Source organism: Athene cunicularia (assembly GCF_003259725.1).
Source record: "Athene cunicularia isolate RWA chromosome 5 unlocalized genomic scaffold, athCun1 chr5_part1, whole genome shotgun sequence".
NCBI classification, from domain to species: domain Eukaryota; kingdom Metazoa; phylum Chordata; class Aves; order Strigiformes; family Strigidae; genus Athene; species Athene cunicularia.
The window spans coordinates 16,728,446-16,753,729 of NW_020799101.1; the positions used below are offsets into that span (position 1 = coordinate 16,728,446).

General features: G+C 34.6%; 1 protein-coding gene across 2 annotated transcripts in view; it reads right to left on the minus strand.

The window, feature by feature from the left end:
- Window positions 1-25,284, minus strand: part of PPP4R4 (protein phosphatase 4 regulatory subunit 4) — a 72,294-nt gene that overhangs the window by 3,663 nt on the left and 43,347 nt on the right. Inside the window, exons 9-24 of one of the 2 annotated variants that reach the window (XM_026849754.1) lie at window positions 23,437-23,559; window positions 20,718-20,887; window positions 19,536-19,655; window positions 17,648-17,725; window positions 16,107-16,190; window positions 14,622-14,804; window positions 13,797-13,902; window positions 12,846-12,993; window positions 9,242-9,386; window positions 8,330-8,371; window positions 8,164-8,238; window positions 5,596-5,671; window positions 5,111-5,191; window positions 4,677-4,770; window positions 4,145-4,215; window positions 3,214-3,352 (exon numbers count right to left, since the gene is read on the minus strand). In XM_026849754.1, the coding sequence (XP_026705555.1) occupies window positions 3,214-3,352; window positions 4,145-4,215; window positions 4,677-4,770; window positions 5,111-5,191; window positions 5,596-5,671; window positions 8,164-8,238; window positions 8,330-8,371; window positions 9,242-9,386; window positions 12,846-12,993; window positions 13,797-13,902; window positions 14,622-14,804; window positions 16,107-16,190; window positions 17,648-17,725; window positions 19,536-19,655; window positions 20,718-20,887; window positions 23,437-23,559 (1,735 nt within the window). The remainder of the gene's footprint in view (window positions 1-3,213; window positions 3,353-4,144; window positions 4,216-4,676; window positions 4,771-5,110; window positions 5,192-5,595; window positions 5,672-8,163; window positions 8,239-8,329; window positions 8,372-9,241; window positions 9,387-12,845; window positions 12,994-13,796; window positions 13,903-14,621; window positions 14,805-16,106; window positions 16,191-17,647; window positions 17,726-19,535; window positions 19,656-20,717; window positions 20,888-23,436; window positions 23,560-25,284) is intronic. The other variant, XM_026849755.1, reaches the window with a different exon arrangement.

The following is a 25,284-nucleotide window of genomic DNA, read 5'->3' on the forward strand; positions in this document are numbered from 1 at the left end:
GGTGGGGTGTGTGTGTGTGTGTTACCTTTAAGCTTCCCTCCAGGGTGGGTCCAGCCTGGCAGGAGAGCCATTGGGTAAATGAGCCCCAGGTGTCCCACATTAAGTAAACAAGGGTCAGGTGTCCCACTGAGGGATGAAAGCTGGGACCACTTGCAGACAGGGGCAGTGTCTGTTTGTGATGTGGATGCCCTGTGCAGAGTTCCCTGTTGGGGAAGGACCTCCTGCCTCCCTGGGACTGGGCTCCAGTCAGGTCTGGCTTTTGTAAACATTGGCTTGTAGAGATTCAGCATGTGGCTTCCTTACTCTTATGTGTTTGGCTTGTTAACTCAGTTGTCTCCCATCCCTTCTATGGGAAGCTGCATTTAACCATTTATTCCACCCATTGGTGGTCGTGCAGTGTCAATGTTGGGGTCAGTGGGATTGATGTGGATTATGTATCATCTGACTTGTTTGTACCCCCAGTGCTCACCCATGTACTGACCCTTTTGTATCAAATACAATTTGGTTATTGGTTTATCTTTATGCTGGCTGTGTCCTTTATGCTAGGCCTAATAACTGGCAAAACAGTATCTTAATATGTGTATATTTAGCACCAGGACTGACTTTCTGAAGAAAAGCAAGATCTGTGGTCAGTGAGGTTATGCAGATGAATACCTTTACCACCAACCATTCCTGTTTCTATATCTCTTAATACCTCCTCATAGAGCTGCTCCATTTTCTTAAAAAAATAATTAAGTATTGGGCCAGATTACCAAAGAGAAATTGAATGTACAGTGCCTCAGACATTATACCAACTTGAGAGATGTGTTTTCCCATAAGAACATAACACATTTAAAATTTTATTCAGAACTAAATGTAGGTCATACTAAGCCTGCTCTTAAAAAACGTTTTTCTTCCCCTACTATATCCTCTTGGCTTCTGACACTATGCATTTTAGGGACTTTCTGAACTAGAGAGCATCCAGATCATTGTGTTTGATCAGATACCTGCTTTCAAATAGTCTGCTGTTAAGGTATTCACTTGGGAATGGTACACTGAGACTTGAAGCTGAGTCTCTTACATTCCACTTTCCTGCCTGAAGACAAAGGAACAAACTGCTCTGTGTGAGTCTTCTTCTGTTCCTTTTGTATTCAAACAATGATATCAGTTTTATTTTAAATGACAGATAGGAAACTGAAATTTGGAAAAGCTTCATGTAATGAAAAATGTTTAATCTTTGCATCTAACTGCTTTGTGAATATTAATCCATTTATTTTCCACAAATCCTTGTGAGATGGAGGAGTAACTGGTATTTCTACAATGGTTGCTAAAAAAAAAAAATTACAACATTTGAACGAATTTTCTGGTTTCAAAGAGAGGGAACAGAGGTATACAGTGATTAAGGTGAAAGCACATGGGGTTTTGAGCACACCTAGTTTTTGAAAGTATGAAGCACTATGTCATGTTATGTATTCAAGATACATCTACTTTATACATAGCTAAAAATGTCAGCACATCTACTAATCTAACTATTGAATTGGAAATCATGCACTTTGAAATAAGTGACCACCTAATGATCACCTATAAAAAGTGTGACATAGGTACTGTGGGTAATATTTAAGAGAAAGCATTAGACTCTGGCAAAGTCAGGGACAGAGAGCAGTTTGACTTGGCACCTTAAGGTACTTCTGTGAAACCAAGACTCAACACAAACAGTCCACCTTCATTCACTACTTATCTTCCAACCTCTTCTACAGAGAAAAGGCCATTTTAAAAACAATAGGTCACTACACAAGTTTGATCTCATTCAAGAACAAGTTTATCTTGTACAGTGAAGGTGGTAAAATTGCAATAGAAAAAATCCTATGCACAGCAAGAGACTGTATCATAATATAATGAATACAAGCAGCTGAATGCAAGCTGTTCAGAGACTTCTTTTTACATTTGTTAAATTTCTGAGTGTTTTATTTTACAATTTAGGAATATTAACTTATCTGTGAATAAAATTGGAGCAGTTGCTTTGGTTTGTTTTTTAAAGGAACTTGAAAATACTCTTGTGGAAAAATGAGTTCATACAGATATTTAATATCTCCTGAGTGGTCCTGTCTGGTGAATTGCTATCACTGCTGTTTCCTCTTTACACCTGGCCAGCGAGTGTAAGGTGTTTCCGCTTTCCTATCTGGTGCAGGCTCCATATCTCAGCTCCTTTATCTTTGACCAGCAAGTCACAGCGTCACATTCTGGACTCTGCTTTCATTCTTGGTCTCTCATACCTATTCAGACTTCCAAAGCCCAGCTTGCATTGCCCTCTACTTTTCAGCTTCTAGTTCTGTTTTCTATTACACTTAAGTCTACTTTCCCAAGCAACCTCCCTTTCTTGGTATTGCTGGCTCCTTTCCTTTGTCCATTCTGCCTTGGCTAAGGAAGAAAATCTCTGATAATAAAGAAAAATCTCAGTGTGAGCACCTAAAATTACAGCTAGTCCAATCATAGTAATTTAGAACTACAAGTTACAGAGTAAAGGGAATCCGCAAGGAATTAGCTGCTTGAGTCTACAGAGATTTGGCCAAGCAAGTACACATCACAGCAATTTTCTAAGATGGACACACTTTTATTACAGGAGCAAAAAAATTAATCTTTGATTTTGTTCTTGCAAAACAAGAACAGTTTAGGCTGATGTTTAAAAAAAAATAAATCAACCTGAGGAAGATGCCTAGCATTGATTTTTTTATATCTATATGGTTAAGGTAAGGCAAAGAAGGCAGCCTTAATAACCAGTAGCATTACCAGTTTATCATAACTCTCAGAATTCATCATAAAATTGTTACATGATAATATATAAACATATATAAGCACATTAAAAGAAGGAAAAGGAAAAATTAGATTATCAATAATACATACATTTTATTTCTCCAACTACAGGAAGCTAAATCACAGTGACTGTAGTTATTATATATCAAATGCACTAACCTTCTCTTTGTCCTATTCCACCCTCCCCATAATGTACCAGTGGTATGCAAACATGCAACAGAAACAATGTGAAAGACTAATTAAAAGGAAACGCAATCTTAAAAACACTTATAATTGCACACATATTTCTACTCTCCTATTTTAGTATTTCAAAATCTGGATGGAGAAGTATCATAAATATAGGCTTAATTTTACATGGCTCTTTTGAGTTCCCTTTGAAAATGTTACCCATAAGACTGATTTAACCGCTTGGCAACCACTTACATGCTCATCTTTCGGGACTGACTCTCCTTATTTCCATTGTTCTTTTGGTCAGCTGAGTTAAATAAATTGCGAGATGAAGAACTGGAAGGGAAGGCAGAATTCCCACTATTACCTGTAGAATGACTCCGGAATGAATCATCTGAAATAAAGAGTTGCAGTTTAGACAAAGAATTTTGTCTGAAAAAAATACAGAGAGAGTAAACAGAATGAGCTGTTTCTCCTGTGGCAACAGTGGCATATTTCCTAAAGCAATAATCCAGAAATTTAACTTTCTGTAAGGGCAATGGTTTCAACTTAACATTTCTTCAAGTATTTCTATGAAAAAATGCTAAATAAAAATAATTAGAACACACATTTTGGAAGAGAAGATTAATATATTTAATACGTTAAAATAGTGAGATTTAATTGGCCAATCTTTAGCTGCTTAAAATTTAACTATTTCATCTAAACTAATTGTCTAGTGTCTATTGGTAGTGAATTGAAAAAGACAGGTTCCTCTAGGAAGAAATTAATTTCATTCTAATCATTAGTCATCCAAACTCTTCAACAACAGAGAGAGGGGCACTTCAGACAGCAGTTTGTCTCCCCTAATTCAACAGAAGTTGTACATAATATCCCTTTCCTCACATAAAATGGGTGGAGGCAAATTGCAAATCCAACCTTTTTATGACATCCAAAATGCCAGTCAAGAAATGCCAAACTCATTTTACTATTTTACTGCTTTTAAATGTAACTTTAAACAAACGTGTAACAAAAAAAAAAATAAATCTGAAAAACAGACTAACTAGACTAGCACTTAAGTGCTCAAATATATTGGATATCTACTATTTTACATTCTTTAGGAGAATGATATCCTACAGTATGCCTGTTTAATGGGGCCCAGATATTCATCACCCGCACGAACTGATGTAAAATATAATAACCTACTTACCACTGAAGGATAACATACAACTCTTTCCCATTCCTGATACTGAAGATGTATATCCTGTAGCAGAGCTTTTACTTAAAAAACAAAACAAAAAAACCACAACAAAACCAAATTGCTTATTACAGAAAAGTATACTTTGTCATTGTATCATCCTTCTGTTTAATAATATTAGAGGTTATTTCTGAGTTTATACGAAAAAATTAAATGAGAAAGTTATGCTGAAATTTCTTTAAGAAATATAGAAATTTAGATTTAGCATTTCATATTGAAAAATACTCATAAAAGGTGACATGTATTAACTTAAAAGGAATTCATAAAAATTTTTAGGCCTCATCATGCCTTAAAATGGTATTTCTTCCCTCAGTTCAAAACTGTGTACATTAATTAAAAAGAAAGCTGAAAATTTAGGTCACAATTCAGTGAGCACATCACTGCTTTCAAAGATTCACGTGCATTTAGTTTCATAACAGTAGTCTACTAGGTAAACAGATGCCTATAAGGTAAACAATGAAGATAATGAAGATAATAAAGATACTTAGGACACTTGTCTATGTTGCTGTATTTTGGATGTAGTGCTTGAGTACTGAAAGACTGACTTCGAACCAACTTGGATTTTTTGTCTTCTTTGCCTAAAATTATAAGTAGAAAAATTTTTAGCATGGATATCGTTGCATTTCCTCAGTAACTAAGAACACTTTTAGACTTTTAACACTGTCAACCTGTGCTAGCTGAAGGAACTGATTTAAGTACTCCAGTAACAATAAATAAACCTCATGCCACCTATTTATATACTGAAGAATAAAATAAAACTAAAAAACATAGAAAACACATTCAGATCTAGGAGTAGAATTTTTTCCTGTGTGCACTAGGTGAAACTTTGGCCCATAAATGCCAACAGCAGCTTTACTGGGTTTTATCCTGCTGATGTGAGATCAAAGCGTTCTAGAAGAGTCTTTAAAGGGTTCTTACCTGCTGATGTACCAGAAGAGCTTCCAGGAACAGAGAGTGTGATACTTTTTGTCAACACTGATGATGTTTTACTGTCTCTACCTAAAAAAAAGTCCAGTATAAATACTTATCTCTTAAAGCTTAACTTTAAATAAAGAAAGAGGACATAACATACTATAGACCTGAGGTAGACAGTAGCATTATCTAATCAAGTGCTACTAACACTTCAGAAATAACACAGGCAAGCACTTCTATTACATCCCAAAATAATCAGAAATACCAGAGAACTAAAACTGCCATGCATTTTATTAATAAAGACACAAATCTTCCAATATAATGAGGCTAGTTTTCCCAAGTATCTTTAGAAATACATAGAAAAAAGGTTTTTTGCCACTTTATAGAACTCTGTTATTTACTATATAAAGTGTGTCTTTTCTGCTCCTTTCTCCTCTATCTTTGTAGAAGAGTAATGCATGCACAGTGTGTACACCAATAAACAAACTTACGCTTCTTTTCAAACATTTTATCATTAACATTTGCAGATCTTCCTTCATTTTGCTGCTTCTCTTTCTCTAATTGTTCCTAAAAAAATGAATAATTTTTGTAGGTATTACTCACAAATAAATAAATAAATAAATAAATAAATAAATAAATAAATAAATAAATAGTGTTTCAACTGGGGATTGTTTCCAAATCACCAAAACAACAGTTAATTTCTACTCTCTCCTGCTATTAGCACAACCCCTACTGAAGAGCCTGAGAACCAATTAAACAGTATGGAATGAAAACAGGGTATATATCCTATATAAAAATCACACCAAAAAATGTTGACTTTAATTATGAAGGGACCTCAGAGTTGAAGTTCACTTTTATAACATTATTAAAATTAAGCCTGGCTTTTTTAAATTAAAAAGATACAGAAATTGGCAGCTGACAATGTAACTTTTTGTGCTACACAGATACTCTAATAATAGAACTGGCAATATTTTCAATTCAGATATACAATTCCGTGAAAATGTTTTCTTGAAATGGTGGTGATACATGCTCAAACTTTTTAAAGGTCTAAAATTAACATCTACAGCTGATAAACCTTTACACAAAACAAACCCAAGTATTACAATACTTCAAGTTTAAGGAATTTATTTGCTTCCTCCAGTATTACCTAGCCTTAGAACACATTTTGAGTGCATCTCCACAGACAGAAAGCAGTGTTAACACAGCTACACCAATAATTTCAGAAGTCAATACTTGCTTCAGGATTCTTGGTGAATAGCTATCACTCCAACTTTAAAAAGTTATGTAATATTAGCTTATTTTCTGTACTATGTTAATAATAAAAAATGAACATTAATTGTTCTACTCTACCTTCTCATTTCACTCTAATTACTACCCAGGTTAACGAAAAAAAAAAGGTAATTAATTCAGGTCAAGGTTGCTGGAATATAGTTTCTACTAAGTCAGTTACTAAAATTAAGGTAACATATTAACATATTCAATATTAAAATGTGTAGCAGTCAGATACGTTTAACTGGGTTCAATGGCTCCTCATCTATTTGGGACTGTAACATGTCACAATTTACTTGTGTACATCTCCAGCTCCTCAAAAGCATGCCTCTCCCAGACAATGCTTAACAAGACCTTTGTGATACAGAAGGTATGCCCATATCAATGGGTCATAGAAAAATACAGCTGATCTCCTAAATTCTAGCTGTAGAAACAGGGTACAAGTTAATGTTATCATACAATACATGATAACACAGAGTGCACAGGAGGTTATTTTATCACAGCCCCAAATGTTTCCACTATTAAAACATTCATCTACCTGGAAAACACTAAAGCTAAGTTCAAGCCTTTGAATATGTGTATGCAGGTCCTGAGAACAAAGCTTGAACTGTTGGTTCCAGGTAACGGGAGGTGGCAGGAAGTAGATCAGACAGATATCAGGAATTGAATCATCATCATCAGGTGCCCAAGAGAAGGCCTGCAGTACCTACTGACATCAGTGGGCCACAAACCCCCATGGCAGGGGGGTTGGAATGAGATGATCTTTAAGGTCCCTTCCAACCCAAATCATATGATCCTATAAGTAGGCTCTGTAGCAATCCCGAAGAGGAAAAAGTGACATTTTTTGGACAGTCTTGGATCTGTTCTGATTCACTACAGAGGACGTAAATTACAAGTCAGAGGAACCATGCTAATTAAATTTGACCTCTTCTAAATCCTATCAGCTTCTTGGCTTCTCCAACCTCAGGCTGGAGAGGAGGCAGCAGAATGGAGAACTGCAGTCATCTAATCTAGGCTTTGTGAAGATGTATTAGGCTATGTAGTGAAGCACCTGCTGCAGGTTTTGCTTACCGCCATGACTGAAGATAGTTTTATAAGCTGGAAAAGCATTCTGCAGACTTCTTACAAATCCTAAGTAACTTGTAGCTCCTTTTGCTCTGTACAACCTGCACTAAGTCTCCCTCCTGCCAGGCTGCAGATATCAATGGCATTTCTATCTCTCTCTCTCCCCCCTTCTCTCTCTTTTTGTCTAACAGGAAAGCTTGTAACAAACAAAGTCTCCCTCAGCTTCCTCAGCACAAAAGAAGTTATGACATTAATTTCTTTGCTACGGAAGCTGTACGTGAATTCTGAGGTGTTTCATTATTCAACTTATTATGTTATAAATGCCTGACAAATTGCTAAACTCCCTCAAAAAGATTTCATAAGGGTGTGCTGAAGGGCTTGGATTTTAGAACTATAGAGGCATCAAGCATGAGTATATTTCAAGAAATTCCAGTTTGCCTTTCTAATTGATACAGCAGAATTTCGTGGTAAATAAAAGGAAATTTTATGTTACTTTGAAGGACTTAACCCTACTGTAAAGTGTAAATTTACACACAGATTATGAACATATGAGGTGTCTCATAATATACATTCCCCTACCTTAACATTATTGCCTCATTAATATTTAGCTACAAGCTATTAAAAAAATTACAGACTGTACTGATAAAATATACCATTTCCAAATATATTTTGGAAAAATATACCATGATCCAATATATCAGACAGATTGTACTGATAAAATATACCATTTCCAAAAGGAGATGTTCTTGTCTCTCTTTTTCTTGATCCAATATATCATTTTCGTAAAATCTTTTCTGAAACTTCAAAATAAAATCAATAAAAATAAAAAATCACTACATGAAAATGGGAATTAAAAGTGCTTGGTAAATATTAAAGTTATTAAGTACTTACAGCATCTACAGAGATCTCCATTCTGTCTAATTCTAACACTGTCTATAAAGAAAATCAAAATGTTATTTATTATTACTCAACAGCACGATACTTTTAACTAAAAAATTACCCAGATAAGAAGCTTAGAATAGTGGTATTCAAAATTAAATATGCCTTTTCTTCCTGCTTGCATTTTTCTGCTACAAATGCAGTTAAAAACTATGAGTATACTCAGAGCCCTGCTGAAACTCACAATGAAGGACTAGTGGAACTCAAAATACACTCAAGGAAAGCACAGAAGTAGGAATGGCTGGAGCATGGACCTAGGAACCAAGACTGAAAAAAACAACTGAGCAATCTGTGAATAAGCCAGGATGCTCCACATAGGTTTTCACCCATTCTCTGCTGCAGACTGGCCCTATACAGAAGCCACCTACTTTAGTTACTTCACTTCATTACTTCCTTGAGACTAAGTATGGGCATCCCTTAAATATGTACTTTTTCATGAATATTCACATTACAACGACATTTGTAACCCTTCAAAATCCTTCAAATCTTTTATCTATATATTGTAAAATATATAAACTAACAAGATGTCTCTACCTCAAAAGGCTATCATTTTTACTACAGCCAACCTTTAATACTATCTTTAGTCATATATTTTTTCACAATGGTCATCGAGCCAAAATCCTGAACCCCAATCACTAGAAAATAACTGCAATATAAGTAACCAAGGAAACACCAACCTTCTTAGATTTGACAGAACGCACTATACTACATCTTCTCTTAATTGTTCAAAATTACATAATAGACAACAGAATTGTTTAGTCTCCTGTTCTTACGTTAAGAGAATCAACAGAAAGCATGACTGATCATCTTAACTTTCACTGATAACCCCAAGACAAAATTCTGCTGGAAAAGAAAAATGCTTACTCTTTTTACAATAGTCAGGACATCTTTGTCTTTCTCTTGACACAAAAGCTTCCTTATACATAATTCCAGCTGCTGAAGTAAATGTTTATCAGTGGGAATCTTCAGAGTAGATTTAACTTTCGGCAACAAATAGCACAGCTTCATTCTAAAAAAAAAAAAAAGTAAATATTCAACTTTTGATGCAGATATCTAATGAATATTATTAATTTTTTAATTGTATGCTAGCACTTGATATAAAATAATTAAGTTAGTAAGTCTTATTTTTCAGAAATAATTATTGCTGATGGTTGTTTCTAGATATATTGTAGCATTTTCAAAAGCTTCTCCATAGATCAGGACTACAGTCCTGTACCTGAAAGTCAATAAAAATTTCTTTGGTTTTGGTTTTGGTTTTTTTTTTTAACCTAAAAAGAGAAGCTCTAAATTTTCAAAACTATCTACACACTTAACTCTATCTGGTACCTAAATACCCTGGAAATCTGGTCCATCAGTACAAAGGAGCCTAAGTCTCATCAAAAATCATGTGACTGCAGTACCATACAACTGCAAGGATGGTGTATCAGATAAGACTAAAAGGACTGAACTCTTTACTGGCTCCTAAAAGAAGAAAGCCCTTCTTCCCCCTACCCCATCTCCTTCTTTCTGTCTGGAAGCTCTCCCTGCTTGTGCTGCCTCTGTACCAGCCGGACCTTTCAACAGCTCAGCCAGCCCAACCCCCAAATGATTAACATAGCAGAAAACCAACTTACTTGAGAGGGGGAGGGCAGAAAAAAGTAGATAGTTTTCTGATGACTCAGTGAGTCAGCCTATCCAAAGGTCCAATAAGCACTCCTCAAGGCAATGGAAAGGGTGAACAGTGCGGTTAGGAATCAGGATGAAAGAAAAGTAGTAAAAGGGTAGGATGCTTTCAGAACTGTGAGCTGCTCTGTTGACAATTTTTAAACACAGTATGAATTTGTACTCTTTTCTGGGTGAAAAAACTGCCTGGATGGCTGGGCCCAAAGTGTGGTGGTGAATGGAGTTAAATCCAGTTGATGGGCAGTCACCAGTGGTGTTCCTCATGGCTCAGTACTGGGGCCAGTTCTCTTTAATATCTTTATCAATGACCTGGATGAGGAGATCGAGTGCACCCTCAGTATGTCTGAAGATGACACCAAGGTGGGCAGGAGTGTTGATCTGCTCGAGGGTAGGAAGGCTCTACAGAGGGATCGGGACAGGCTGGATCAATGAGCCCAGGTCAATTGTATGAGGTTCAACAAGGCTCAGTGCTGGGTCCTGCACTTGGGCCACAACAACCCCATACAACAGCTTGGGGAAGAGTGCCTGGAAAGGTGCCTGGCAGAAAAAGACCTGGGGGTGTTGGTCAACAGCTGGCTGAATATGAGCCAGCAGTGTGCCCAGGTGGCCAAGAACGCCAATATCATCCTGGCTAGTGTCAGGAATGGTGTGGCCAGCAGGACTAGGGAACTGATTGTGCCCCTGTACTTGGCACTGGTGATGTTGAACCTTGAATACTGTGTTCAGTTCTGGGCCCCTCACTACAGGAAAGACATTGAGGTTCTGGAGCACATCCAGAAGGGCAACGAAGCTGGTGAAGGATCTAGAGCACAAGTCTTGTGAGGAGTGGCTGAGGGAACTGGGGTTGTTTAGCCTGGAGAAAAGAAGGCTCAGGGGAGACCTTATCACTCTCTAACAACTACCTGAAAAGAGGTTGTAGCGAGGTGGCTGTCGGTCTCTTCTCCCAAGTACATATGATAGGATGAGAGGAAACATCCTCAAGATGTGCCAGGGAGGTTTTGACTCGGTATTAGGAAAAATTTATTCACTGAAAGGGCTATTAAGCATTGGAACAGGCTGCCCAGGGAAGTGGTTGAGTCACCATCCCTGGAGGTATTTAAAAGACACATAGATGTGTCACTCAGGGACATGGTTTAGTGGTGGACTTGGCAGTTAACAGTTGGACTCAATGATCTTTTCCAACCTAAATAATTCTGTGATTCTATAATAATTGATTTGCCTTAATTCTTAGATATTGTTTCTAAACTGGTTATATATAAAAAAAATGGTTATTGCTTTTTATATCATTAACACCAAAATACTCTACAGATTAAATAAAAAATATTTCACACATTTAAGAAAATAAAAATTACTGAATTTGATCGGACTGTAATAGTGTGTAATAGTGAATAGTTTTAATCTATAGCGACAGATTAAAAAACCATCAAGAATAATACATGGTAATATTCTCTGCTGTTCTCAGATTCCACTGGCTTGTGAGAGAGACAATCCTGCGCCTGAAATGGTAATCTTGTGATTAATAACATTAAAAAAAATTTCTTATATGAATTAATCTTACTGGTTTCATACCTTTAAAACATTTTAACCTTCAGAACTTTCCATTAGTTACACCATTCTGTAGAAACCTATAATAATATCTTCCTAAATTTGTTTTAAAATCGTGAGCTAATAACTATGTTTGACTTCTAAATTTCTGTCCACTACAGACAGTGCATTCCTTTTGTAAAAAGTGTTAGGCAACAATCCAGAAAAGAATTATGACAAAATTAATTTTAATGTCAGTTAAGGGATTACAAGTTATTTCAAGTTTCCATTAAATTTTAATATTGTATCAATAGAGCTTTCAATTAAAATGTCTGTTAAAAGCAATAAGCTACTTCAGATTATATACAAATTTAGTTTATTGTTTTAATATTATTCTCTTAATTTAAGTGCATGAGACATGAATGCTAACCTCAATGCACCAAATGGCTCAGTTTTTAGGTTTGGGATTCTGCTGAACTGAGAGTTCTCCTAAACACAATGCCTATTGAAACAGTTTCACTTGGTATAAACCATACTTAGTGAAGCTTACTGAATGCACATATGTATGTGCAAATTATGCTTACATAAATCTCTATGCAGCATTAGTATTAGATGTTCAAACATGTTAATGATAAAATGAATTACACACATCAGAAATAAGATTAAAAGCATAAAATAATAGAAAATACATGACAAAAAGAAAAGAACTATTTTCTTATTGGTAATAACTGCCTGGTCCCTATCTGTTTAGTGAAGAAAAAAATCGACTAAAAAAAACAATGGAAAAAACTGTATAAAAATGAATAACATATCAAATTCCCTTATATTTTTCTATTCTTTTTTATTTGCTTCAACAATGAATAGAACACTTTTACATAAGGTAAAACCTATGCTAACTTGTTAAGTTCAGACCACTGAAAGAATTGCTCGTGTGTTTTACTTTACATATAGTGATGTTAAAATGGATGGAAATTAACAGTAACTTAAGTTAAATTTCTCTCTCAACACCCAAGAAACAGCGTATTACTTCTCATCTATTTCTGGCTCCTCTGCCTCAGTGTTCCTCTCACTCCCAAAACCTGACACTTTTGATTAGACTGATCTGCTTCTGTGGTTTTCTAACATTATTCCCATAGTCCCCTAGACCTTTAATACTGAAGGCTCTGTACCTTTTTACTCAAGTCCCATTATTTAAATAAGATATCAAACCTGTAGCAATATTTCTTAATATATTATTTAAAGCTTTTTTCCTATACACTGCTATATACTCTTCATACAGTACCTCACATTCGCCACTGGATCATGTGTAAGTTCAAGCACAGGTAGAAAGAAGTATTTACAGAAGAATGATTTTGAAAACAGTTCCATAATGAATTCACAAGTATCTAAAAAACGAAGTCTGTTCCAATAACTTTTTCCTTGGCCCAGTTCTGAAAAATAAAAATCCACAGATATTATCTATTACGTTTTCAATGTCAGATAGAAAACAATTCAACGGTTAATCTTTGACTCAAAGATGATAATCATACTCATCACGAGGCAGACCTTCTCAGACTGAGTTCCTTCTTTCAGTAAAAACATAACCTTCTGAATACAATGATCATTTCTGTCAGTGAACATTTTTTTCAGAAATACTACCTGTCTCTTTTAACCATTTGAAAAACCAAAACCAGCGAGTGAACTAATTACTATGTTGATCAAAGCCCTGTATGCCTCTCAAACCATGTCATGAGTGTATCAAAATTACTGTGGGAATATTAAGAACTGCTAATTGGAACTATTCAAACTTCTAACCTATCTTTAAAACATAGTGTAGACCAGAAAGTCAACTTAGGTGACTAACTCATTCATAAAATAATTTCTGAGAAGATTTATTCAGCACTTCTGATGCTGAAGCCTCTAGAGAATTTTACTTCTGTAGAGGAACTCTGCTTTGTATGTTGCAGGACCTACAACTAAGCAATTTTGGATTCAAGATGCAGGGCTGGAAAGGTCTTGGCATATTATCAGTTTCCCATACTGCCTCTTTCCCAATTCATTTGCATAAGCTTCAGATATATTCCTTGCACATGCACAATATATTTTGCCTGGTGATAATATGAGCAACTGAATGTCTTCTAAGTGTAATCCCTCCAATGATGGCAGGAAGTTACACTGAATAAATATAACCATAAATAGATCTTCAGTCAAAACTAACTTGCATCTCTAAGTAATCAAGGAAAAATTGTCTTACGTTCAATCAGTTTCTGAATAACCTCATGCCTCTGTTCTTGTTTGCGATTATAACGCAAATAAACACAGAGAGTTCGTGCAGCTGCTTTTTGGACAGGGAGGACATTCTTGAAAGAAACAAAGAGAACACAATTAAACATACCTGAAGGAATATGAGAAAAAATGTATAAAAATTCTAGAAGCAGAAAAAACAGCTAAAAAATAGCCTAACTTTATCAATTTTGAAATAATTGCCAAAAGGGAGAATAAGGAAGTTTGGCCAATTCATGAGACACCTAATTATTTATTCCTTCTGCCTAACTTGCTTATTCAACTTGCTTTAAAGTATTCCATGTTTGGAAGGCACCTTCTATATTGTAGGTGATAGAAAATAAAATTTACAACATTTTCTCTTACAACAGACAGTTCTACTCTTCAATTAATTCCATAAAATTTCAGACTAGTAGCTCTAAATGACCATTTTTAGAATAGTGTTCTTTCATAAAGTATGGAACACAGTACAAAGTAATGTACTGAATCAGGAAAAAGACAGCATATATCAGAGGAAAAAGTTTTGATTTACCTAGAAACAAACTGGTAATGAACACAAGGAAAGAAAAGAAGTCTTGGATGGGAAAAAAACATGACAATCTGTCAATCCAAATTTTGCTTCTCAAATGAGGGGGAGAGTTTTCAGAGCAATTTCTCAGTCTTATATAAAAAACCCACAGCTTGATATACCATATGCAATAAGATTAATGTAAGTACTACACATAGCAAATATCTGGCGGTCATTGTTCTAAATGGTGTAAACAAAAAACAATGGGAAAGAGACAGGTGAGCTCACATTTGTCAAAATGATTGTTAACATTCTGTGAAGAAAACGGTAATAAATCTGATCACTTGATATGATATGAGGGAGACATGCATATTTTTGTAGTAACTTCTCGTGAGTTCTCCATTTTAAAGAAGTTGCTGCTCTCTGTTCTGCTGTTGTTAATGCAGGAATCAAGTCAGGAATAGACAATAACTAGAAATAAAAATATAAACATTAAATAATTTTACATCTTCTAGTTGTATGTCATATTACTATGCTTAAAAGCATATCACAACAATGCAAGTAAGGAAGAGATTTTAAGGGGTCAATTAATTAATCTCCTTTGAGAGGATCAGCCACACTGTGAATATTTCCAGTCCTAGTTAGACTAGATATGAGTCTAACTTCTTCTTTAAAAAAGATAATGATCAGGTATAAACAATCTCCCCTAAGCAGTAAATTCCACTTAACTAGTCAAAAAGCTATTCCAGTACCTAACTAAACTCACCTTCACTTCCAACTCCTCCTCTTGACAAAGAAAAACTAATTACTGTTCTTTCTGTAATACCCTTTTACAGATCTGAAGACCATTATGACAACCCTCCTCAGCCTTTTATTTCTCAAAACAAATAAATCCCATTTTCCTTCTAGCCTCTTAATCTTTGCAGTTATTCTTCTCAGCTCCCTAATTAATTTTAGTAGGAATTATACACCTTTTCTCAGTAGGAGGCAAAATCTTTTTAGCACTAAGCAAAATGAAACAGACTGCCACATTTGACATTACACTTGTTATATGTTATCTACATTTACAGCTGCAATCATCTGATAAATTCACATTTTAAATTACACTCTCAGCTTTCATCCATGCAAGAAAATAAACTTATACAGTTCTTATTTCTCTATACATTTAGGAAGCATGCTCAAAACATCATCTTGAAGCAAGAGATGATCTTTTATGTTCCATTTTATAGGTGAGGAGTTACTGAATAAACCATCATCCAGAGCCACATACAATTAAATTAACACAGTTGGGAGCTGAATACAAATCCTCTAAATCCTAATTCAGTGTCGTTACTTGAGAAAATAGGCTTCCTTCCCACAGAAACTGTGTCTGAAAATGTCAGCCATGGGCCATATCAATATATTTAAATAAATAAATAAATAAATAAATAAATAAATAAATAAATAAATAAATAGCTATCACTCCTTTGGCATGAAATCAAGTTTTGGTTTAATAATGATTGCATTTAAAAATTTGATCTATTTCAGCAAATCTGTGGTAACTTTGAAAAAGAACATAGAGAAACTGTTCATTTTCATATTAAGTCTAACTTCTCAAAAGTTTTTTATTTTAAAGTTTCTAAAGTTAACAAGCAATCAAAAAAACACAGAACCTTTATATCTCTCCAAAGCAGAAACTAATCATGAAAGCCTTTTCATACAATATATGTCTGAACAACTTTGCTACTACCTTTATTTAGAAAGCAAATAAAAAAACCCCATAAGAATACCCACCTTGCTTTCTGATCCACTGTTTTCTCCTCCATTAGTCATTAGTTCAAGGATTTCAGGAAGATGACCTACCAGGGCATCTAACACCTATTTAAAGAAAGGCTGCATGAATAAGGTCTGTAAATTAACTTGACTCAATTTTTACTTCTCACCAACATATCCCTGCTGACATATCTTATGTTACTGTTCTCTCACATCCATGTTTAAAAAAAGAAAAAAAGAAATGCAACAAATTTGCATTGATGAGGATTGGGATTTAAAACTGATGTTTTAACGTAGTAAGTAATTTAAGTATTATAGGTTTCAGTTAGAACGAACTATACTTTAGATTGATGTGAGTATCACAGCCAATGCCTTCTGAACTATTCACAGCATACAATAAATGAACATTCATTCTTAAGAAAGATCTATATTTCATAGACAGTTTTTGTCACTTCCTTAACAAACACAAACTTTTTTTTATATTTGTCAGATGAATCTTAAAAGCCATTTTTCCTAATTTAAGAAAAACTGCAGTTGATAAATTAAAATAGAATAGTCTATATCGATAGAATAGGCCTACTTTCAAATGTTGTAATACTTGAAACTAGACTAGAAAAATACATAATTAAATTTCTGTCTGAGGTGGTATATAAGATAAAGGACCATTTTTTAAATTATTATTTAGATAATTCTATAGGGATCAAACCAAGGAATTTTTCAAAATCCCCAGCTGCTTTTGAATTCCAACTTTCAGGTGTTCAACTTGAGAAATCTTTTAAGATGGGTCAGAACTTTATAAATTTTGTATTAGTAGATGTTCTATGAACACTTTTCATTTCCTTGAAAATGTCTAATGAAGGGTACCAAAATAAAAAAGGAGCAGCTGAAAGCAAAACTCATTTTTCCATGCCATATCCAAAGATCCTACATAGAAAACAAAAAATATCAACTATTGGAATAACTGATATCAGAGGAAATCATGATTTTTTCTCAAACATATATATTTGGGGGGTTTTCAATCCAAAAAATCTCACTATATTGTCTGTAATATAGCTAAGTTATCCATGTTTTACTCAGGTTGAAACTGAGGTACACTAAACTGTCTCATAAACACTCACAGATTCTGTATCAGATCTTGCACTGAAACTCTTTCTATAAATCTTGATCTTTGAACCATACACAACTTCATCTCATCAATTGGAGAAATGAAAATAAAACAAAGCAAAAACCTTGAATGTTATCAATTACTATATTGATATAGTAACAAAACCAAATCTTTCCACAGAATTTGTAAAGTAATAATATCACAATTAAAACAATTTAGAATTAATATTTTAAAAAGCTAATAAAAGCAGTTTTTACTAAACTCAAACATCTTCCTATTTTCCTCTTTTCTATTCATAGAAGGCTGACATCTTTATGAAGCATCTGTGAAACAGAAGTAAAAACTGCTCGTCATTTTAAGCAGTTACCTTACTGTCTTATCACAGACCTATTAAACATCAAAATCATCTGCCTTAACGTAACAAGCAAAAGGAAGTTTCCATAAAAGTATATTATACCTCCAGTGATTCATCCTGTAATAGCGTAACCAGTTCTTTATGTATTGCGTATACACCAGAATTTAAAAGCTTAGCAACCTAAAAAATGACAGTAAGATAGAAAGGTGAAACATTCTTTAGTTCCACGGCACTACAATAACTATACTACATGTGCTTACTTTACAGCAAACATGAAGAAGTGATGCAGAACAACTGTTTAATATCAGCCTTCTAAAGTTGTGTGCTTTCCCATTGATCACATTAAAAATACGCTTATATTAAGATTATGAGTCAAGAAACAGGCCTACTATCTAACCATGAAACATGCTTTTAGAATTAACTGTATTTCATATTTAACAAAAATTTTTAAGGCTGCACTGCAAGGCTTGAGAAATTCCTTCTGGAATATTCGAATGTTATACTTCATGCTCCTTAGAAGAGTTAACAGTCAGTCTGCTATATAATTTACAAAAGATAAAATATAAAAACTGGCTTAGCTTGTGCTGGATTTTAAGTTTCCCCAACCTTTCCATCTGAAGTTTTCACTCCTTACTTTTTTAGGTTTTTTGACTGTGATTCATAAGTCATATATAAATTTCTAAAAATAACCACCAGTCCATCTCCACACTGTTAAAAAGGTTTTACAGCAAATAGGAGAAAAAAAATGAGGAATGAGATTTTTGCTCTACGGAATATTTAGGTGATGCCTTTTAATGGACTTATTTATATAAGCCAAGTGAAAATAAGAGCTTACTTCCAATCAAGAGGAAGATTTAAAAAAATGGCTACAGGGTGTTTATTTGAAAAAAAAAAAAATCCACCTAGCAGTGAAAGCCATAAATTACTCATTTTTGGCTGTCACGTGGTTGCCTAGTTATGGTGTTAAAATTAAATCAACCAGCACTGAATGTACATTCAGACCAAGCTATAATTTTACAGTTTTTTTTAAATGAGCTAAAATACTTTGCTTATATTCAGGCAGTACCTTAAAAGTGTTATACATCTAACAAAACATTACGTAGAATTAGATGCTAATTTTACAATTTCAGCAATCACCTCGGATTACCATTAAGACAAGGCGTCAGTAGGTAACGAGAACTGGAAATGTATCTATCTTTCTTATAATGTTGGAAATAAAGTCATTTATGCCTCTACTAGTGATTTAAATGCTTTCAGCAAGCCGCTTAACTTACCAGTTTCCCCAGCAAGAAAATGGGATAAAAGACTAGCTCAACACAAGGATTTTCAGTAAAACACTATGAAATCCTTGAAGATCGCCCTGTATAGATTACTACAATAAGGAGAGAGCGTATTTTCATTTCTGGAATTCACCCCATATAGCTAATCGTATCTATGCAGTTGTACATTTTTTAACTTTTATGAAAACAATACAGTGAAACTTAATGTAAACTGAACGGAATAACAAGAATACATATGCTTTTATATCTGCATAAGTTTTCAAGTAGTTTCCTATTAAATTGAGCATTTAGCTCAGATTGAGCCATATAAGCATCCTCCACAGAATATCAGCACAATCAACAAACCATACAGTTCTAAAGAAGGTTTTCAGGACCAGAAGTGGCAAGTTGCTTTCTCCCATTTGTCTCATTGTTTTCTAATAGCACTGAAAACCTTCAAATATTATGTTTGTAGTACTAGAACATTATAAGTTTCTTCTAGCTTTTGCTCCTTAAAAGCTCACCTACCTGTAGGCTCTTGTAGCCAAATGTCACACAGTTTAAATCGACTAACGTGTGTATATGGCCTATATAGAGAGGTTAGAAGGGACTGAACACCTTTGACAAACAATCATTTCAACAAGTTTTTTAAAGTCTTTTTATTTTGGTTGAACAGTCACAAATTTAATCTTAAAGAAGAAAACAACATAAACCAGAAACATGTAACTCACTTCATAGAAGCTTATGGCCATAGTATATCTGACAGGAACTTCAGGGTCATGACAAAGACAGAAAAATATGGAATATAGTTCTAAATGGAAGTTCTTTGGATCCACAAAAACAATCATGGCCTGTGGAAAGATAAAAGATTTTATTAACTGTATAGCTAAAGGACCACACTATCAGAGATTATCAGATGAAAACACTGAGTTACAACCATCAAGACATTGGAGGTAACAGGTTGTGATTTTAAAGAGGAAGTGTGGTGGTTTTGATGGCCGTGTCAAAAAAACAGCCACCAGATAAGTTCTGGAGTTGAGAACTAAAACTGGATTTACATATCTTCCAGACATGCTGCAGGGTTTTTTTTCTTTTTTTCCCTGAAGAAACAGATTAAAACCACAAAATATAAAATCTTATTTTTATAAATATTGTTAATGCCTCCATACACTAGTAGAAGCTGCAACTGGAGACTTCAAAAATGAATGTTTTATCAAGGAGCAAAGCAAGCATCTGAATTCAACATAATTGTGTGTGCACCTACTTTGGTTTTGCTCAAATAAACCAACAGATGTCTACCTACATACAGGGTGCTTGTCTTTAAAAGGTAGAATAAAAATAACTGTCTACTGACTCTTTGTACAAACATATTTTCCTTAAATATCAATGCAGAATGTCAAAATACAAAGCAAATTTACAGAAACATGAGTGGTAAGTTTAATGACCTCATGTAAACTTGAAAAGACTTTCTGTATTCAGGCAGGAACATGACCAAAACATGAATCTGACCATTCAGATTCAATCTTCAACTCCCTAGAATGCCATGACACAGCAAATGCTAAAACCTAGCTTTGAGTGGTTTGAAACTGGGGACTCTGTTTCATAGCCATTTTCTCAAAGCCTTTGTGGTAAGTGTTTGGAGAAAATGTATAAGAAAGAATGAGATCAGTAACTTCTTAGACCAACACTCTTTCAGTCAAAACTTTCCAATAATTTTCTGAGGCTCTACAAAGAGGAATCCTTCCTGGTAATTTTTTTTGATGTCTACTTTAAGCCATTAACTTTTCAGGAGAGAGCTAGAACTTAGCTAACCATACACAATTTGAGAATAATTTGTCTATCATTCATGCAGTCCTATTTAGTGAACTATATGCACAATATGATTTTTTTAACCTTAAATTAATGTCACTTACTGGAAAATTGTAAGCACAGTTTTTCCTCACTGAAATATACTTCTTTTCCTGTTCCAGAGTTTGAAGTTGTAGTTGATTATCATTGTGCCCATTTTCCTGCTGTAAACCCAGTGTGGAAAGCTTCTTATAAAATTCCAAAAAACGTAAGTGCTGTTCAGGAGTAAAAATGCCTCCAAAAAAAAGGAAAAAAAAGTTTACTCTCCTCATTACAAATGCTATTAATAATGTTCCAAAACAAATCTCATTTACAAACCTATCAAATATATTGACTTTTACTCCTCCTCCCCCCTGCCTTGAGTCTTGTAGAGTATCATCAGTACACACTATACAGAAAAAGCGACTACAATAATATGACAGCTAACTATAACAGAGTGAATCTTAATTTCTGTTTATATAATTCTTGAAAAATTCAGGACTTAGACAGCAGGACTGTGAATATATTTGTTTGTTCCACTAATACCATTTTCTTCTTGATCACATTTTTAGATCTTTATGGAACTCAGTCACACGAAGAATGTACATCTGCAGAAAGTTGAAAAATTAGGGCATGTTGCTACAGATAATAAAGAGGTATAAGAATAAAAATAGAAAACTCAGAACAAAGTGGAATGCAACTAGCAAGATGACTTCAAAAATTACAAGTAAATTTTTAAGTATATTAGTAGGAAAAGAACAATCAAGGAAAGGCTCCATTTTCTATTTGAAAGAGAGAAAAGCTATCAGTGATTGGTACCAAGAAAGTTGAAACCCTTAATGTTTTTATTTTCTTTCTTAAATTCCACCAGTATGATTAGGATCAGTAGAATTAATAAACATGACAAAGATTCAAGCTTTAAGTACAGAAGGAACAGGTCAGTGAATACACTAAACATGACAGGCTTTCAAAATGTGCAGGGTCAGATGTGTTTCATTCCAGTATTCAAAAATATTTAAAGTATTAGCTGCTGAAATCTTAAGTAAGTGAGATATCAAAATGGAACATGGCTGAAGTGGTACTGGTAATAGTTGGAGTGGTGAAGTAACAGCCATATAATTACAGGTCAGTCGGTTTACTTCCACATTTTTGAAGAGAATTGGGAAAAAAAAGTCAAAAAATCTATTTGTAAATACCAAAAAGAAAACAATAAAATGAGTAGCAGCCAACATGGCAAAAGCAAAACTTGTCAAACTGATTCTATTTCCTTCTAGTACTGGATAACAGGACCTGTGAATACAAAAGAGGCAGTAAAGGTCATGTTTTTCACAAGCTGTAGAAGGGATCAGGAAACAGAGGTGAAAAACTATAAAGGTGCTGCGTAACTGCTTAGAAAAAATAGTTAAGAGAAAGCTACCCATGGTCCACTGACAAGATAGGCAACTGTATAAAGGAAGGTCTATTCTAGTTCTGGTACTATTCAGTATTTTCACTGTTTTTTTGGATGTTGGATTAGAGACTTCGCCTATTCGATATTCTTTTAACATCAGCCTAGGAGGGAGACTGCTTATTATTCAGAGGATAGTGTTTAAAATGATCTTCAGAAACTCAACATATGGTCTTAAAACTTTAGCCTATTATTCCATTAGGACAGTGGTAAGGTACCATGCTTAGCCAGATCTGCATCACCTGCACAAGGCCAGGAAAGAGAAAGACTAACTAGCTGTCAGATCTTTTGGGAAAAAATAAAAGGCTTTGTAGACTGCACTTGAACAAATATGTCAAACTATTGCAAACTGTTGCAAAAAAAAGAGGCAGTTTTTCATGTTGAAAACTGTAAACAGCAATAGAGCTTGCAAGACACATGAAGTAACCTTTTCACTTTGTTCGGCTCTCTTAAGGTGTAACACTTCAAGAAATATATGAACTTGCCAGACGGAGTTCAGAGGTGAAGAGAGATCAGCAATTAAAGTCATTCAACCCAGAGAAAAGACTGGGAAGACATGACAAAAACAGGATGGACTGTCCTAGCTTTATGTTTCTGTAAACAGTTTGACACTGGAACAGCCCTTTTGAGTTATTTGTAGTGAAGCAAGGGTCAATTTGATAGTCTCCAACACAATCATAAAGGATCATTTTAGAGATTTGTAAGAAGAATCAAATGGTTTAAGAGTCTAGGGGAAAATGCTCTATAATGTGAAACCATGATTCTGTGCTTTTCCTCCCAGGTAAGCTCTGAGTAGAGGGTATATGGTGGGCAGAATGACCGAGCTCAAGTGAAAACCACAAAAAATTATGGGTACAGATTTGGCCTCAGCCTGCAGCTGGGAATCCACACACTGTTAGGTCTTTCTCCTCTGAAGTTCCTTATGAGCCACACTCTGTACAGTACCTCAAAAAGGATATCAAGCACAGAAGTGAACATACACAGTTAACATCATACTGTGTTTTCAAAGTATTTTCAATGTAGTTTCAAATATTCACTCATCCGCCTCACAAGCTCCAAAATGTTCAAGAAGGAAGCAAAATAAATCAGTAAAACCAATAAACACAAACCACCACATTTCCATCTCTAACTCTGTCCCTGTTTAAACATAAAAAACCCAATAAACAGATGAACACCCAAAGAGAAAATTCACAGAATCCAATATTTATTCTATAGATAATTTCAGAATTTTACTTCCATATTTCATTTCCTAACTATCATTTCATTTGATACATTCAAGTCTGGATATTTTCCAAGAGCTTCAAACTCTAATCTTCTCTCAGTTCTAAGATTTTTTTTAAAAGAACATTAAATCATACCATATAATCCATTACATAGTTTCCCTAAATGGAAAGATAAAGAAACCAGGATAGATTCATCTGCTTTGAAGGATTTTTCACAGAATGATTTCACTAAGGGAAGCACAGTTTGACTTCTATCATCTGAAAAACAAAAGAAATTTTTAAAGTTAGTTTGTCAACATCTAACAAAAGAGCACAGAGTGGACTTCCATAGTAAATTGTGAAAAATCTCATTTAACATGCTTGTGAGTATTTTTGGCAGGCACTCATTGGAGGTGGAAAATGAGGTATAGAGAATGATGAACATACTACCATAATACAGGTTGTAAATTTTAATACCTTACCTGTTTTTTTTGGTTGGTTTGTTTGCTTTTAGGGAAAAGACATTCCCGAGTAAATGATGAGACAGAGAATAAATGCAGAGTCACTAGCTTCTCTGTTCACCAAGAATACAAGGAGAATAAGAATACTGCAGTTCTCCTACAATAATATTTCCAACAATAGTAGGAATACAGGGAGATGAAGACCAAACATGACCATGACAGTAAACAGAAAAATCTGGATATGCTGGAAGTTAATTTTTTCAACCTCCTGAGAAGGTGTTGAAAATCTTTTGGTAAGCAATAAATTCACAGAGAAACAAAATAATTAAGGACAGAGGGAAAAAATGAAATAATTTAGAAACTAAAGTAAAATCCAAGCATGTTGCCTCCTTATAAAATGAGTAAATTATCAAATAAATTTATGTGGTTTGACTTGTTTTAAATAAAACCACTGTATTTTAAAATGTTCTAGTTTTAAAGGGATTAGGATTTTTTAATGGTAGATCAACACCAAAATTCAGCAAATAATTATGGCTGAACAAAATATTTAGCTTAACCTGAAGAAATATTTTGAAATTGTGGCAAAGAGACACTAGGATTTAATTTGGGGTCATCTACCTTCAAAATGTTCATTTTCTAGTTCAGCTACAAAACAAAAAACTACACAAACCAAATATCTAGAAACACATTCCTTACAAATCTGTAAATAATCCCTGATTACCTTCTCTAAGATTTTTTCAACAGCTAAAAGCAGTAGTTACAGCAGTTGTGGGATGAGGGAGGAGGAGTGAAGACTGAGAGGTGCAAAGAGAAGCACAAACTTGATAGCATCAATGCAAAGGCTCCAAAATTTGAAAATTAACCTACTATCATATTTATTGATATAAACACTAGCTGCTAAAAAGTCCATTTATGGCATTCTCCCCAAAAGTATCTTATTTCTTTATGTACTCCTCCATACGGCTTATATGCAGTCATGAATTTTAGTAATTCATCATCAAGTTCCTGTACAGTAAATATTTCCTCCTCACTTATGCATCAGGAAGGAGTAGTAGAGTCAGTAAGATGGGAGTGGGAGTGGGAAATGTGGTGCAAGATACAGAGTTGCTAATGAAGATAAATAACTGAAGAGTTTGGAAAAAGACAGTATAAAGAGCAAAGTGGCAAATAATGAGCAGTGATCAACAATGTTGGGGTTTTTTTTCATATACACTATAGCAATGATCTGTCATGTACTTTGCTGCTTTGTACATTTCTAGTTGTAAAAAATAACCCCAAAAACGGCAGAGAGCACAACTGATACAGAGCCAGAAAAGTTGGCTGTTACCGTCTTCTACGCCCCCCTGAAGAAATCTAGACAGAGCAGCTGATTGGAGGACAAGGCACAGCATTTACCCAGAATATTCCCCCATACTGGAGCAGTCACAGTAGCTCTCCTTAAAGTCTGCCCCAGTCAATGGTGAACTGGTGATGAGAACCTGAGAGGCATGCACATAGGTAACCAACCACCACTATGCCAAAAGAACCAGATACAACAAAGAAT